The 18,191-nt window shown below is 40.9% G+C and overlaps 1 protein-coding gene across 1 annotated transcript in view; it reads right to left on the reverse strand.

The window, feature by feature from the left end:
- Positions 1-17,754, reverse strand: part of map2k5 (mitogen-activated protein kinase kinase 5) — a 66,311-nt gene extending 48,557 nt beyond the window's left edge. The window contains exons 1-8 of the mRNA XM_071520505.1: positions 17,347-17,754; positions 16,972-17,020; positions 15,357-15,424; positions 7,139-7,208; positions 6,022-6,062; positions 4,521-4,588; positions 4,341-4,389; positions 1,882-1,946 (exon numbers count right to left, since the gene is read on the reverse strand). Of these exons, the coding sequence (XP_071376606.1) occupies positions 1,882-1,946; positions 4,341-4,389; positions 4,521-4,588; positions 6,022-6,062; positions 7,139-7,208; positions 15,357-15,424; positions 16,972-17,020; positions 17,347-17,478 (542 nt within the window). The 5' untranslated portion in view covers positions 17,479-17,754. The remainder of the gene's footprint in view (positions 1-1,881; positions 1,947-4,340; positions 4,390-4,520; positions 4,589-6,021; positions 6,063-7,138; positions 7,209-15,356; positions 15,425-16,971; positions 17,021-17,346) is intronic.
- Positions 17,755-18,191: the final 437 nt, after the last annotated feature.

Below are 18,191 nucleotides of genomic sequence, written 5' to 3' on the forward strand. Positions count from 1 at the left end.
ATGATTTCAGCTTTCACCTCCGAGCAAGTATCCTGGTGGATGTTATATGGTGATATGAAGATGAAATGGAACCTGTTCAAAACCTCTGTTTGCAATATTCATGGACAGAACATCACAGGAGTGTCCGGTTCGGTGACATTAGGGTGGTGTTCTGCAGTTTGCAGATATTGTCGTCCTTCTGGCTTCATCACACTGTGATCTCCAATGCGCACTGGAGTGGTGTGTGGCTGATCATGACATGGTCGGGATGAGGAAGGTGGCTTGACCCATCTAGGTGAGGGGTAAGCAGCTGCCCCGAGGGGAGTTCAGGGATCTTGGGGTCTTATTCATGAGTGAGTGTAAGAAGGATTGCGAGATTGACTGCCATGTTTTGGGCATCAGGTGCAGTATGATGACGTTGTACTGGACTGTGGTGGTGAAGAGAGAGCTGAGCCACAAAGCAGAGCGCTCGATTTATCAGTTGATCTTCGTCCTGACCCCCACCTATGGCCACAAGCTCTGGGTACTGATCAAAAGAATGAGACTGTGATAAAAGCAGACAAAAATCTGGAAAAATTAGGTTTCTGTGCATGGTGGCTGGCCTCACTCTTTGTGATATGAGTGAGGAGCTTAGCGATCTGGGAGGACCTCTGTGTCGAGCCACTGCTTTTCTAGATTTTGAGAAGCCAGTTGAGATGCTTCTGGCACTCTGTAAGGGCAGTACTGTCCCGGATAGGCGTCTAGAAAATTGATGGATGGGTGCTTGTATGCTAATAAAAATATACATGAGACAAAATAATTCACATCCCAAAAATAACATGAACAACTGGGCAGGCAAGAATAAAAAAAAATAAAAAAATCAAATCAGCAGTTTTTTTACCCTCTCCTCCCAACCATAAAAAATTCTGCGCCAAAGCATATGGATTTTCTGCTGAGCTCAATTGACTGCGAAGTTGTTAGGCTTGCAATATCGGCCTTCCCCAGTGCAGTGTAACCATTTCTAGTGCCTATCTGATCGGCAATCTCTTTCTCCTACTACTATGAGAGATTGGCTGTTAATGAAACTATCTCATCGTGATAAAACACTAAAAGGCAGTAGGAGAAAAAAGGGAGACTATAAGAGACTGTCCTTTCAAAAGAATAAAAGTGGATTTGCTAGATAGGAAATTTACTGGGGTTGCCGGGGAATGTGAGAGACAGACCACTCTGTCAAGTCAAGGTTAGTCTGAGCAGTGATCAATACTTCAATCTCAATAAAACAGTTCAATAGTAGTGGATTGATGGGAGGGAGGACAACATTGGGTGGGGAATAGGGGGATAAAAGCAGCAACTCAAATGCCAACCTTGTCATAATGTTAGCAGGGCAGTAATACATCAGTCTAGCCAGAGATGAGGGAACTCTTCTATCTATTGTGGCAGGTAATGTGCTGTACTGTAGACCGATTAAGCCAATTGCTCTCATACCTTACAGCCCCAAATCAATATCATATATGTTGGCAACCTTCAGATCAGAATAAATAAATAAAGGCGTAGACACAAACTGGCCTGATGGATGTCACAACAAACAGTGAGAGATTTATGGACAGACGGAGGAGGAGGGGGGGGGGTTAGAAAAATGGAGAACCCTCACCAGACACCCACTGTAGAGGCACGAGTGTAACTTTTGTCATAAAACGTGAGCATAAAACAGATGAAAAGTCAAGCATTATATCACATCCTCATCAGTTCAAAACTGGCAACACATAGAGACATTGTTCCTCGACACTGTGCAACTGCTGCAACATCGCTAAATTCATCATTCCCACCATGCATCAGCAAGCATCTTTTTCAGTGTCACTAACCGCTATTGTGCTGTGGCCTTGTAATGTTGGTGCCTGAATGTAAGAGCCAGCAAGCACTTACTTGTACACTGTGCCTCCGTTTCCATGGCCGAGTTGTTCTTGGTAGTGGATATCTTGAGCATTTATCTAAAGAGCAACAAACACAAACAGGTATATAACAATGCTATTGAGTTGGTAGAGATGCCAAAACATGAGAAGACATGGAGCCAATGAAGGTTATGTGTAACTACGCCAGGTGTGACCATGAGAGAGAGAGAGAGAGAGAGAGAGCAAGAGAGAGAGAGAGAGCAAAAGAGAGAGAGAGAGAGCAGAGAGAGAGAGAGAGAGAGAGAGAGAGAGAGAGAGAGAGAGAGAGAGAGAGAGAGAGAGAGAGAGAGAGAGAGAGAGAGAGCGGGAGAGAGACAGAACTAAATGTTACTGGAGGCTATAAACAAGACAGGCGTTCAGGTCATTCCAAGTTCAACAACAGAAGGAGAGAAAACGGAGAGAGAGAGAGAGAGAGAGAGAGAAAGAGAGAGAGAGGAGGAGGAGAGGAGATCAATACAACATTTGCTGTCCAATTTATAAAAGGACATTGTGCTTGGGTGAGGGGGGAGGTGAGTGATGTAGAGTTTAATGACGATTTGTTTGCTGTCGTCGTTCCATTCCACTTTGATAAAAGGTGTCAGAAGGGGGTAATATAACGCGGCCCCAGCTGACATGGGGGGGGGGGGGGGCTGGGGAAAAGTTTCCTCCCCTCTCTCTGTCTGTTTCTCCACAGGGGTTTACTACACACATGTCCAAATTTACTTGTTGGTCAATGAAATTCCTTTAAAATGAGCACTCATATAATAATCTGGTTGTGATTTAGTTAGACCACATCTGAAAAGACCTCCAATACCAGTCAACAGAATGAGAATTGGAGAATACAGCTCCCATTTAAAGTCTAACAATGGAGTGAAGAGTATTGGATCAGCAAAATTACTAAAGCTTGAGTGGGTAATGCAGAGTTTGTGACGTATCAGTCCATTGCAATGTGCATGTCAGTGGGGATTGTGGGGATAATTAGAAAAAAAAAAAGATGAGAATTGAGGAAAACATTTTCTACAGTCGCTACTACTAGAGCCATGCAACCACACGTATCTCTGCATGGTTACAAGCTCAACTGACATTAAGTCAGACAAAACCCCTGCCTTATTTTGCTCCACAGTCTTCCCCTGTTTTGGCAGACTGTCCATTATGAGGTTGGTTTATAACTAAACTAAACTGAACAGGTAATTTTTTTCACAAAATTTTGGAGGCTGAGATTGTCAAATTGAATTTAAGAGTGTGGATTACTATGACACAGCAATAAGTACCACTAATACGCAAGTGAGATATTCCTCTGTCAATACCCACTTCAAAATAGACTTACATACTCAGTACTATGGGTTGAAAAATATTTGTTTCAGGTATCAGAAAGTTACATTTCAACTATAAATGTTGACAATGACTGGTCTAACTACTATGCCACCCTGCCTGTTATGGTTGTAAATAGTAATGTAATCTGCTTGGCTGGGGCTGGTAGATCACCCCAAGGTAGTCAAGGAGAAATGAGATCTTATGCCATAAAAGGTTGCCCACCCCTGCCCTGCAGCTTAAGTTAAAGCCATTTTTATGAATCCTTGCTCTTATAAAAAGATGTATTGCTGGCTCTCCTATGCTTTGTCCCTTAATCGCCCGCCTTGCTCTTCACACCATTCACCCTTTCCATTTAGACGGGACAGAAAGTGATCAAACAAACATTTGCATCTCACAACCTGTGTGGATCTGTGTGTGTATGTGTGTGTGTGTGTGGTGAGGCCGCTGGCTAACAGTGCCTTGTCAATGAGCCAGTTTGTGTGGGCAGATGCTTGTTTGTAATGTGGCTGATATGATATCAATGTGTGGCTGCCAAAATTCATTTTGTACAGACAGAGAGAGACAGGCAACACTAGGGGATAAATACCCCCCCAGCACACATGCAAGCACACACACACACACACACACACACCTTTCCCTCCAATTCACCTCAATTGATTTGATAACATGGTGGGAGGAGGGGGGGTAAAGCGAATGAGAAGAGACAGATGAAGGAATGGAGGAGGAGGGAGACAACAGCTCTATTAGTTCACTGTGTTACAGGAGAAACCTGAGAGGCTGCTGGTTTAATTGTCTCCCTGACACGCTAGCCACAGTGTGTGTGTGTGTGTGTGTGTGTGTGTCTGTGTGTGTGCCTGTGTCTATGAGTGTGGATGACTAGGACTTAAGAACCCACAGACCTCCTGCTCCCAGTGCGGCCCTGTGATCCACACCACAGTGCAAAGAGACAATGACTGACTATACACACTGGATAACATGCCCACAGTTGGCAGCAGAGGAAATCAATGGAGGAGCCACTCACTAGTAAGAATATGCCTTGCTCTGGTCAAAGGAAACTGGGTGTGACAGGAGGGGCAGTGAGAAGACAGTGGTGCATTTCCACATAAACCAAAAGACAGGCTCTCAAAGTGAATCCCTCACCTGTCCGTTTGTCAAGATCCTCTTCAGCTCAGCAGATGACTTCTTTAAGCTGGAGCAGGGAAAACAGCAGTTACATTGACTTATAAGTGAAACATTGCATCTTTCTATCCATCTATCCCCCAAACAAATGAACTTTATTCCAGGCTGCATAACGTCCTCCTCATGCCCCAGCAAGCTCACCTGTTGTTGGCTATGGGGTCTGGGACAGCGTGGGCGCAGTCATTGGCTGGGTTAGGTCTTGTATTCACCTGAGGGTGTGCGCACACACACAAATGCCCACGCACACACGCACGCACACACACACACACTTATTTAGTGGTCAAGGCCAAAAGACAGACAGACAGACAGACATATGGCCAGACCCCCTAATGAACAAGAACAAAACACAGCCTCTCAGTTCAGGCTGGAGGTTAATTGGCTTTCGTGAGAGAGAGAAGGGAGGGAGAGAAAGAAGAATGAGAGAGGAGGTGTAGAGGTAGAGGAGGGGAAAGGCTGACAGACAGGAGAGGGAAGCGGGGTGAGGGGAGGAGAAGAGGACCAAAAATGAGGTTTCATGAAGGTAATATGGGCTAACACTAGAGGGAGAAAGACTGATAAAAGGGAATAGGAGGAAAAGCTGGAGGAAGATGAACTTAAGGCACATCAATAAAAAAACAAACACATATCAAAAGCACGCCTCACGAGGGACAGTGTCCTTTGCTTCCATTCAACTGCATCTATGTTTACTCCAAAGACCTCTATACTCAACCCAGATATTGAACAAAGAGAAGCGATAAGACACTGTAAGGGAGATACTAAAAATAACTCATTTAATTGAGGTCAAAAGGCCGGTGTGTTGGGTCCACTAAGGCACAGAGATCCTCTCTTTAATTAGTGCCCACGAAGACCTAATTTAAATGGAGCGCAAGACTCCCCTCAGCCAATTACTTTTATATTAAAACAGGAGAAAAGAGGGGAAAGATTACTAAAGGACCAAAGGTTTTTGGAAAACATCATCTTCTCAAAACAGACCCTTGACCTTAAAAAAAAATTGACGCAGTTCAGCAGTTGTTACCAAAGCTCCTCAGAGGATACATTAAATAAAGCAGTATTTGGGGGGAGATTTTATTATTGAAATGGAGATGAATGTAATATGGATCATCTGGAGAGGTGTCAAGCCAGTTAACCCATGGTAATTAGCAACGGGATTCAACAGCAACATATGCCCGACATAAAGTGGGAAGGTCTGGGAACAGCCATTTCTGTATGGGGGGGGGGCTTGTAATGACAATTTCATGGTTGAGCAATGACGCCTTCTTCCTGCTTGACTTAGTTTGGTCTAACCAACCCTGATGCTCTTTCTATCAGATGTATGGAATGAGAGGATCATAATACTCTGGGGGGGTCAGGGTTTGAGTATAACACCCTTGCTCTTAAATGACTATCCCAGCATAACCAAATGAACACAGAGAGAGAGAAAGGGAGGGAGAGACAGAAGCTCCACGACAACCACAGCCAGCCATCTACATACATAAATATAGACGAGGGGAGCGAGAGAATGAGCTAAAGAAAAGGAGAGCCTTGACTTCAACTGACATTTCAATAAGTGGAACACAGCGTTACCAATCCATTTGCCTCAACTTTTTTCTCCCCCCCCTCGCTCTCTGTGTAAGGCAGCTGAAACAATTATTGAGATAGGTACCTTCAGGCCATGTATGTTCCGGATCCCTGGAGTCTTGCCGGCTGAAACAGTAATTGACTAGATTGTAGAACACATCACTGGGCCATTTACAAATGTGCTGAAAAGGAATCAGTTCTTTAAGGAAAAAAAAAGAAATGAAATGAAATGAGGGTGACTCTGAAATTAGTTGCAGAGGAGAGAGTGATTGAGATGTTGGCCTCTTGAGACCGCGGTAGTGGTGGTAGAGAGAGAGAGGGAAAGAGAGAGAGAAAGAGAAAGAGAGAGAGAGAGAGTGAGTAAAAATGTGTCGTTGCTTTGCTCTTGGCAGCTATTTTCATGTGTAACTTTAAGTGTAGACAAAAACATATGTAGATACTTCAAGGAAAAGGTATGAAGTGAGAATGCACTCATACTGTAGCTCATGACGAGCTACAGGAGGAAACATGTCAGAGACTGAGAGACTCTCTCCCATCTGGGCAAGGTTCAGCCAACACAGGTTTGTAGTTTCTGTGCCCTTGGAACTAAAAAGATTGCACTAAATAGTCGTCAGTGTCAATACTCAATTGATTGAGCCATTTCTTTTTCAAGAAGCTGCATTGTTACTCCTAGCAACCCTAAACTCCAGTTCTCCTGTTGTCATTGAATGTGACATAGCTGATTCAGTCCAATTCCTTAAAAATAGATTTTGACTGGGACAGTGTAAATATTTTCATGTGAAAATGTACATTTTCTTTTAAATAATGGTAATTTTGACTAATTAGAGATAACCATGTGTGGCAATTGTGTGGCAGTTGGATCATCTGGGTAATTGCAGAAATTATTATTTGTTCCCCGGCTTTAGGTTAGTTCTTGCAAGTTCACTACTGATTTGCTTATTAAAGAGTTTAAGGTCCATATTCTCTGCAACCCACAGACAAATATGAGCGATGGTGAAACTGTTTAACTTTAGTAAAGGACACATTTTGTTAAATCTTGATGGTTGGTTAACAAGATGTGTTATGATGATATGAAAATAACAGGCATTTAACATTAACTTTTCTATGGCTTTAACAGTATAATGTGTTTGACAATTAAGAATTATACATTGTCAAACACAAACACACACACAAATGCCAATGTACATGCAGTCACTCCATACCTCGTGGAAATATCTGGAGAGGGTCTGGCAGGAGTCCATTCATCCGTTGTTCATTCACTGTGTTGCAGTACTGCAGGGAAAAAGAAAGATGAGCAAATAGTTAAGAGCAATGGATGTTCCTGGTGATTATAACAAAAACAAAAATTATGACACAAACATACAATTTCAGATCTAAGCCAGTGTACAAATATAGCATGACTTGAAGTATGCATGACAAAAAACACAATCTAATGTATTGATAAATTTGCAAATCAACTATGCACATCATCCACACATTTTAATGGGTCTATTACACACAAAAATCAGCAGTATATTTAAATGACGTCAGAATTAATACAGAGCGTTCCCAAAAATGAGAGCATGCTGTGTTGCAATCTGTTGCCGGTGAGGACCAATGCCCTGTGGGCTTGTTCTAGAGGAGTGTAGCATTAACCCTTTTCTCCTCCAGGTCAACAGCTCACCAAACACTCATACCCTATAGGACTAACACGTGCACACACACTTTGGAGCCTTTCAGACACTTGCCAAGGCAACATAACAATTGATGTTTCAGTTAACCAAACCATCTGTTAAATTGTGTGTTGTGTGTGTGTGTGTTTATGTCCCCTCCTCTTTGTAGGCTAGAAACCAACAAAAATTAACAGAGACCTTACCCCAGATGGACACTTGCAAAGGTGTAGGCTACATGTGTTTGTGCAATCTAGTTTATAAGTACATATGTGCTCATTGTGTCTTGTCATTTGTAATCCAGTATGAACTACTAAGTCACACTAGATCACACAAAAATGTAAATTTGCTCTCTCATTGTGGGGGAGGGAGGGAGGGAGGACGATGGGACCAGCTTGGACGGGAATGGATCAGAATGGCTACCCAAGTGGCACAGCTGTTATTAAAAGGCCTATTTATCACTGTCAGATCCCTCCTCGCTCCCAGCCCTCTGCTTTTGCCCTCCAGCATTCTCACTAGGCCACATATGAACAATGGGCCTAACACCAAAAACGTGTTGTGTGTGTGTTGGGGGGGGTGGGCTTCACGTACCTTTAATTTTCCGCTCAGCTAGCTTATTGATTAAGGCTGCAATTACCACCTAATCTGTAGTGGGTGTATTATTAAAAGACATTCTCCTTTGTTGGCCAATAACTAAACAGTGTCCGATCCCAAATACCATCGCTCAGCCTTAAGGGACAAGTGGGAAAGGGAGAGGAGAGAGTGGGTCTCATCATCATTAGCAGACTGAGGGGAAATGGGAGTAAGAACGGTGGAATTAGAGCCGCTACCTCCAGGGGGAGCTGAGTGAGGAACGGATGAGGTCACATGTTTTTTTTTAGCACCTGACACAGGCCAGTCTTTAACTTTCAACAGGGGCGTCTGTCTTTCAAGGTGTCGAACAATGATTAGAGATGCCTGGAAGACTGGTGGGTCTCACAGGAGCATGTAGCAATCAATGTTCTCGGGGATGGTGGGTAGTTTTTACAATAAATGCCCTCTGCAGACTGATGTTAATTAAGTGTTGAATTTGAGCATTAATTTTGCTCTGCAATAAGTAGCATGAATTGTTTCCAGGCAACATAAACGAGTGGTGTTGAATTAAAAAAATAAAACTGGCAGTATACTTAAAGTCTGCTCATCAGCTTATTGACTGATTATCATCACAAAAACACTCAACGACTGGTCTGCTTGCCATCTCATTGGGAAGCTGTTCAAACTAGCGACGGGACAAAGATGGGCTGTCACACATTAAGACGAGGGATCACACACTACCTGATTTTATCAATAAGAACCTTTTTCCCAATTTGTCCAGAACAATTCACTGTAAATACAGTTACAAAATAGGTGTTCTATCATTTCTTGTTTTATGGTACAGACGTTTACATTTACATTACAAATGTATTTTGAAGTGACATTTTTGCAAGGATAATATTGAAGGACAATACTGTATGAGATTTCTTTCACATTTTACATTTTTCACATTTTATATGATATTTATTCCTCCAAGTTGTTGTTGATAAAAGGGGAATGCCACCCATTATCAACAGTAAAATATGTCTTTCTCTATACTTAAGGGAGTAGTGTGATCATAGGCAGAAAGTTCAAATCGGTTCCAGAGCTGGAATTGCCAGGCCCCGCTGGGTCAGGTCACATGAGCAGCTTACTTACCTAGGATGCTAATTTGGCATGCCACCTTTTCATTACAGTGCAATGTCAGTGGAAGTTTGGATCTAAGATGTGAACCTGCCGATCTGAGAGCAAACTGAGCTTCTCTGAGTGTCTCCATCTGAATGAGCCAAATAAATCTGAAGTGGTGACTGCTTTGTAAATGAAATGTTGCAAGTATTTCACTGCTATGTGGTATGGCTGGGGATGGAATTAGGTGTGCATGTGCTACATCAACCACAACGACAACAACAAACCAATACGGAAGTTTGTGCTCTGTACCAAAGTGCTCAGACTATCAAAAGTCAAATGAAGAGGGAGTTCAGTTTTACAGATTTCCTACTTCAGACATCGAAAGATGCAAATATGTGGAGTAAAAAAACAAAACAAAAATAAAAATACAAACATTGCCTTGGTGACTGCGAGAATCACATGGCTGTCCGTCGCTGCACATACAGCATAGCAGGGAAATACTTGCAAAAACAGAGAATATTGGTGGATCTACGTAAGACACAATTGTTTTTTCTTTTGCAAACAAATAGCACTTCAGAATTATTTGGCTCATTTGGATGGAGACACTCAAATAAGCTCAGAAATTGCCAGGTTCATATCTTTGATCCAAACTTCCACTGACATTGCACTGTAATGACAAGGTGGCGTGCCAAATTAGCATCAGAGGTAGTAAGCTGCTCATGTGACCTGACCCAGCTGGACCTGGCAATTCCAGCTCTGGAACCAATCTGAATTTCTGCCAATTATTACAGTATTCCCCGAAGAGTAGAGAAAGACATATTTTACTATTGAAAATGGGCAGCATTCCCCTTTAAACATGCTTTTCTTCTGGTTCATTCTTTTTTCTCACCCCTTGAGATAAACTCCCATTGGCTGTTAGCATTCTCAGATTTCAGTCTTGGTGAATCTTGTACCGCTGCACACACGCAAGAGCCCAACTGGACTCAGCCCAACAAAATCAAACATTCTTGAAAAAATTTACGTTGGCCCAGAGTCAGCAGCCTTGAGCCCATTCACACTACAGGATAGTTTGCACTGACTGCGAGTGCCCCCAAACCCGACTAGCCCAGATTCCAATCGGGCTTAGAATCTGCATTAAAATCGCCTAGTGTGACCTAGGCTTTAGCAACCACTAGAGAACCTAATGAATTATCCTGCCTTTCACCTAACATGCTGGCTTCCCTTAATTCCTATTAATTTCACATAATGGCTGTCCACTCACCTGGAATTAACAACACCGAGGCAAAAACCCACTGGGGTCTCTGCGGAGGCCAAATGGCAACCACAGCAAACAACAACAAAAAAAATCCTTTGAATACGAATGCAAATGATTGCTGAAATGCATAACCCTTGCATAAGACATCTGAAGAAGCCTACTTGTGTAAATTATATTTTGGTGAGCCTAGTATTTTCCAGGTGATCAGCAGCTTTTAGTACACTTGGCTGTCCCATGAGGAGCAGAAAGCCATTACGGGGCTCCTGGATTTGTTTGCCAAAAGATTCATTGTACAAATGGCATTTCAAATCTGTGGACGAAGCAGTGCAGTGTTGTGGATACTGAAAGGTCTGTGTGGGGTGTGTGGAGTGTGTGTGCATGTGTGTGTGTCTGAAGGGGGGACGCATATCATATCATCTGAATAAAACACCAAGTCCTGGGACAATAAGCTGGTATTTTGCATTAAGAAATAAAAAATAACAATGACACAAACATACAGCATGTCAGACTTGATTCTGTGTATTTTTTTAGCCTTTATATTAAAAACAATTAGAAGAAAGTTGGTTATTGTGGTCCGTTCTGCCAAATAAATGTGGATAGATACTGGAAAATATTGACCTTACAGTAAAGGTCATGTATAGGCCTAGTTGATATTTTGACATGAAAGGTTTTACAAAACTACTAGATGTCAAATAACAAATAATTTGGCCACTGATGGATGCACTGTAATAATCTGTCACTAAAAGCAAATTGCTGCATTTCATTTTTGTGTCTTCACTCCCGTGCCAATGACTATGGTCACTGATCGTTTTGCACTGAATTCAGTGTTTGCATGAGTCTTCGCATGTGGCTCTGTGTTGCACAGGATTAAATTAATCTACAGTAAAGCATCTATCATTTACAGTAAAGCATGCAGCTTCAAAACAGTGAGCACATTTTCAACCTTAACTTTAATGCTATGGTACTTAAACTTCTGGAATACAGAATTTATTTTTCTGGCACTGGTAACAGGTCTGGCTTGTTTACACAAACAAAAATTAATCCCCAAAGCAGAGAGGCAGAGTTAAATATATGGCCAGCATATTCTGTGGTGTTGTCATGGTCGTAAAAGGTAAGTCATTTGATAATTATTAGCACCCGGTTGCAAAAAATATCTTCGGCTTTCAGCATCACAAGCATCACAATTGAGTATTTTATTTCCCTTCCCTTCCCCAATCCGGGCATTTGGTTAGGATTTGCATTACATTACTCAAATGGTGCCCCTTACCAAGGGTTTGTATTAAATGTTTTATGGCAGTTTTAGCTACAACACAAATGAGCCAATGTTAGTTATTTGGTTATACTACATCTTTAGCCATCCCTGATAGCTGGGAACAACTTTCTTCTCATGCCCAGAGACTGAGGACTTCTAATTTCGGCATCCATACAAATTGAAGACATTTTTGCCCACTAAAACAACAAGTTAAATGCTTAAGCTGTGCCTGCTTAACCTGTTAATGTAATGAGTTGGTTCTCATGGAAGTCAATATGGAACTTTTACAGAAATGTTATTAGGTCTGTTTCACATGACACCTAAAAATAAAGACCTTAAACAAAGCATTCTACAAAAAGCTGCATGCATGATAGGGGTGGCAGAACTAATTTTTCAAGAGCATGAGCATGTCGGTTAATTTAGCTCTATCTAAATATGTGTCGGTATCTTTCACTGACTGCACATGCCTTCAACAAGAAAAAACATTTTGACCTCTTTTATCTGTGGTTACTTACCCTGTAAAATAACCAGATCAGGTCAAACTAGTCAAGTCTGAGTCAGCATCCATGAAGTTTGTTTACAAATGAGGAATGAAGAAAGGGTGACTAGCCATGCTCATTTCTAATTTTAGAGACAGATTACTGAAATATGTAATCTTTTCTGAATGGGTCATTGACGTTATACATGTCCTGTGATAACAATTACTTTTCTCTCATTCTCTCAAAAACTAATCCCATCCAAACAGGACTCAGGGCAAAGCAAGGAAAATAATAAAAGACCTTCAAAACATCTCCACTGGATATGTGAAGCATGAAGCTGGCTGAGGTCAATACTTTTCCCATCCCTGTTGTACTACAGCTTGTCACTACAGCTGTCTCTCTCTGCTCAATCACCCTGCTACCCTATGCTACTTAATGATTAAAACGCAACCAGAAGTGAACATATGATAAAGATGGACAAAAAAACAAGGGGAGTAAATTGCGCCTGTGGCTCTAGCAGCATCATTGTGAGCTGATGGGGGGTAAAAGACATCCACAGATGAAAGTAGATTTTGAACAATTCTGCTGCCCAGGGGGGCCTGCTCTTTAATGAGGCAAAACTTTAAGTACTGAATAATAAATAATAAAAATTGACAGTTCATTTAGCTTTCAGTGTACCTCATAGAGAAACCCATTACAAGTCATTACTCTTACTGTCCGTGGCGTGAACAGTAAGTATGGTGGAATATGACAATGTACCTCGCTAGGAGGGGAGTTGGGGCGGTAGTGTGTGTGTGTGTGTGTGTGTGTGTGTGTGTGTGTGTGTGTGTGCTGGGGAGGGGGTACTGAAAACAAGAAAAAGAACTGGACAGTATGGTTCTATATGGGTGACAGAAATGTGAGTGAATACATTGAAACTGTATGTGTGGAAGCAAGAAGCAGTAGTCAACGCCAATCCTATGGTGAAATTTATAGCTGCCTCTTCAGCAATTTGTATGCCATTTTATTTTATTTTTCTTAAATACTGGTGTCTGATAGGACTATTGGTCCTGAGGTGGCCATTTTGGATGTTACTAAATATATTTAGTGTTGACTGTGCATGCAATCCTGTAACCGTGACAAAGACTATTGCAGTCAAATCATGTTTACTATTAAAGGTTTTTCAAATTCTCCTCCAAGAGTAGCTGAATCCTTTTCATTCCTTTAGCCATTTTTATGCCTGCCAGAAGGCCAAGCATCTATGTGTGCTGATGTTGCTAAGGGATTGTAGGATTTTCATTAGGTCCTTGTTGAAATAAGTATGTCCAAAATGCCTGTGGTAATACACTTTATAGGCCAGCTGATGGCTCATAAGTTGCTGCTCCTGCTGCAGCTGTTGTCAGTGCAGATGCCCTGGAAGATAGGTTTTTATATTTCACATTTCTCTACAATTCAAATTTCTTCTACACTTTAACCTTAACCCTAACCCTAGCTAGAAGTAGATTTATTTCAAGTTCTCTGGTTTCCACAGAGACAACTTAAGGCTGTTTGATTTGGCTTTTGCATATTGTCTATTGGACTTCTTTGTTGCAAGTGAGCTTAAACGTTAGGTGAAGATGTTACGTTGCCGTAGTAGGCCTTGGTAAGTGTTATGTTAACAGTAACGTTTTAGTAGTGACATATTATACCCTTTTTACACCAAAATTAGCGCGTATATGCGTTTTTTTTTAAACGCGGGTAAACCCGCTAAAAATAGGCGATTGACTCCTTTCCCGTTGCCAGCAGACGAGTTTGCCTTTCTGCTTTTTTTCTGGTGTGTCACGTTCGACGTCACGAACGCTCCGGAAAACAGGGTTAGCAAACAGTAGAAAGCAGCATGGAGGCCAGTGACAATGTTACGGTGGTTACTTTTTTTATATCTTTTACTTCAGTCTCTCTTTCAAACTCAACGCCAACTGAACGGTGCCATGCCATTGTTCCCACGGCCCATTATTCCGAATTTTCTCCCCTTGTTTCTCAAACAAACAGAAGCACATGGCTAATTATTATGCAGAATGACGTCATCGGACCGGGTGCAACGGAGGAAGCTGGCTGTCGGACTGCGCGGTCGGATATTTACGACGCACATGGTCTGATGTTTGGAGCAGCCGAGTGGTGCAGTTGGTAAGTTACCGGACGTCAGTTCCGACAGCCATATATATATAAAAAATAAATAAATAACAATAAATAATGTTCCTGCCTGGCTATTTACGCACCAACGTCTGGAACTTCAACGCGCGTCTTAGCGTCGCGCCGGAAAAGGGGCGAAAATTAGCGTGTCCACCCGGGTGTCATGTTTCCATCACTGCCGATCAGAGCTGGAGCCGATAAATACCCGTGACTACTGCAGAGTCATTTGACCCGGGAATGAATGCCGATTGTACCCTTTCACACTGAAGACAAAAGCCAGATGTTAGTGGGTGTTAGTGGGTTTTTTGTCTAGTGTGAAAGGGGCTCTATTGGTGATTTGATTTTCCCAAGAGGCTCACAGCTGGCAAGCATGTAACTAGCACTGAACTGGTTTTCACTTGTTTAAATCCTTTTATTTCCTTATGCGTCAACAGACAGTCAAAGGAATACCATGACTTTAAGTTTTGGTCCATTATTTCACTCAGCAGGCACTGGTCACACAGTGAGAAAAATTGCTTTCACTGGAGAAGTCTGAGGTTCTAAAATGTGTACTGTAGCAATAATAGCAATACTTGTCAGATATTTGGGTTAGCTGACTATTTGGAGAAAGCTTGGGAAAAAAGGAAAGGAGTAATATATAATGAACAGGGGAAATATTTGCTGTTCTTTTGTATGAATCTATATATATTTGTATGTATGCATATACATGTAGATATGTGCATGTTTATGTATGTATATGTGTATATGTATGTGAGTATGAATGTGTGGATGTGTGGAGTGTTTGTATATAATTTGTCTTTCATTCCTTCTTTCTCTCTTGTGTTTAGTGTATTTTGAGGACATTGCATCTTTGTGAAGTATAACTGGAAGTTTTTGTTATGTATTCCCATGTGGGATGGGCCACCAATGTGACATGACATGAGAATAAAATATTCATTGATTCATTCATGTACTCACATATGACAACATGGCTTTGAGTTCTTCATCACTTCTTACAGTGATTCTATCCCCCACTTCATCTTCATCTAAAAAAAAACAGAGAAGCATCTTCAAATTCGTATTGTAAAGCCTATCAAAATCATCACAAAATCACCACAAAAGGACAACTATCTACATCATAGGCAAAATTGAAAAAATCATTTTTTGTGCGTTATTTCAGGATACAAAGGTAAGATTAGCCTACATTAATGGATGTGTTATTTTATAGAAACTGGGTATAGTCACAGTTATTTTTAATCATGCAAAACTGTCAGGTTTATTACAGTAATATTTAAAAAGCTGAGCCCTTAACAAAGCTTTTGTTGTAACCAATTCCCTATTATGAAGCATCAAATTAAATCATCCCTCATAATCTCTTCTTTGTGGAAATATATGCATTACTTTGAGAAAAATTAGAGGAAAGACAGCAAAATTATTGCAAAATGTTGGGTAACTAACATGCAAAGGAGCATGTTTGTAAATGTATCTCAAAACAAATATAAAAAGTGATATTCATTAAGCAATTACTGTGATTGAAATGTTACTTCCTCAGCACAGCATGCAATACATAAGCTAGTTTACATGTCACACATCGAGTCATTCTGTAAGCGAAAGCGCAAGTCAGGTAATAATTACTAGTGTTAGTGGTGTATTATAGCAATATTAGTTCTCTCAATAATGAACAGTCTAAGAAATTACTACTTTTATTTGAACCTTGGTATTACGGTTACTAATCAAGAAATTAGGTTGTTATTTTTGCCAACATTCTTTCTACATATCAGAATTTGAATACTCCAAAATCTAACACAAACCCTGTATGCATGTGATTTCTTGTATTTTACATACATGGGCCAGACATGAGCATCAAACAGAATAGGGGCCTGGCACCTTAGTACCTAGTTCCTGTTTACTCACCTGACTTAACTACTGATTTGTCTGAATCATAATTAGTAAGCCAATGATTCCTGCCATGCCATGAGAGACAAGATCAAGTGCATCGGACCTTGTTTGGATTTTATTGCTACAAGCTATTTAATGTTAAGGCTGTTGAGATAAATACTGTCTGCCAATCATCACAACTACACTATTTTGCATTTTCTGACAGAACAAGGATAAGAGTACACAATAGATGGTTTCATTTTGCTCATTTAGATGTATCACAGAGTAAAAAACACCTTCATGTTATTTTGATGGGCATCTGTTGGCAGCATGCACTTTGTTGATTTCTGCATTTTTCCTGCCTAGCCCATCTAGCTATGTGTATCTTATTAAACAAACAGGATCTTATAGTGCAGAACTGCTGACAATCAGAATTTAAGGGGGACCTACAAGCTGTCCAATTGTTCCTATCAAATAATGTCACTAGTGTTAGTATCAGTAATATTAATACTAAATTTAAATTAGTAACTAGTTAGACCTATCAAATTGTAAGAAAAAATGTTACCAACTTGTAACACAGTGAAGGCAATTTAATAAGTTTACAGTATTGTTAGGACATATAGCACCCTGTGATACATGATGAAATGTGTCAAGAACTAGATGATGGGTCCTTATTTCTGCAGTAAAGCAATACAAATATGAGACAGAAACTTACACTCAAAGGCAGTGATAGTGGCTTCGGGCATGACATCTCTGATAGCAACCTGGAAATGTTTTGTAGAGTCAATTTAGCAAACATTCACAATCACAATAGCGCAGCTGTTGTATGGAACTAGCTAAAGTTTTCTAACTACCTTACCATTAGGGTACCTAATTATAATAGAATAATGTTCAAAAATATCCAAACATTGGGTGGGATCACAGTGTTGTAAAACTTAAGTGCGGTTGCCACAGGTGGACTCACATACTTCCCAGCTTAATATTCATCCAGAATTCATCTGTCGTTTACCGACTATTGTCTATTAACCAAAAACAGCTAACGTTATGTAGGAGTAGGAGTAGCTAGCTCGCTAGCGTTTTGAGGACTCACCAGTAAGTCATTGAAGTTCAATAGAGATGGACAGTCGACGGATGAGTCCATGTCCCCAGACGGTGTTTTTATACGGATCACTATTCCCTCGGTGTCCATTGCGCAGAGGTTATTTAAAACAAGTAAAAGCATAACAGGGAAATATCAAGACTCATAATAACACTTGGCTGGCTGTCTAAGCTAGCAAGCTAATTTCCTGCAGTGGTTTGCTAGCGACACTTGCTAGCATCCTGTTTCAGTTCAGGCACAGACAGAGACTCTGGTGCAGTCTAAGCGGAGATTTAACTAACTGTTTCAGTTAATGCCGCCGAAAAACAAGTCTCGACTGGTCATACGGCATGTGAGCTTTAACTTTTACTTTAGATTTGGATGTACCTACTGTCTGAAGCAAAGTTTTAGGTAGTGATAACTGACAGATTTAGCCATGCAGCTAGTTTCAAGGAAAACATAACTGCCCAGCAGCATTTCCGAATCAACATCCGGTCAGCATTTTTCAAAATAAAAGTCCTTATTTGAAAGTAAGAAGCGACATCTGTACATCACTGAAACTACAGAAAACAATGCTACAACAAAACACTTTCACTGTTAAGTTAATGTCTTGATTATAAGATCGTGTTTGTATAACATTTGGGTGTATTTGAATTAATATAACCATGGGACATAGGTAGGCTACAACAAACATGCAGCCTTGTAGCATTGAAAGCTACTTCAGGTATGGCAGTTGCGAAATTATGAAATTCATGTAAATTTAGACATGGCATTGAGCTAGTGAACCAGCAGATCTGGCCTGCTCTCATATATCATATCGTTTTGAGGTGAAAGATTAAAGATCAATTAATTCATAA

The sequence above is a fragment of the Centroberyx affinis genome, unplaced genomic scaffold (genome assembly GCF_046629955.1).
Source record: "Centroberyx affinis isolate AG114_WGS23_722 - 3 ecotype Tasmania unplaced genomic scaffold, CSIRO-AGI_Caff_v1 ptg000805l_1, whole genome shotgun sequence".
Taxonomy (NCBI): Eukaryota; Metazoa; Chordata; class Actinopteri; order Beryciformes; family Berycidae; genus Centroberyx; species Centroberyx affinis.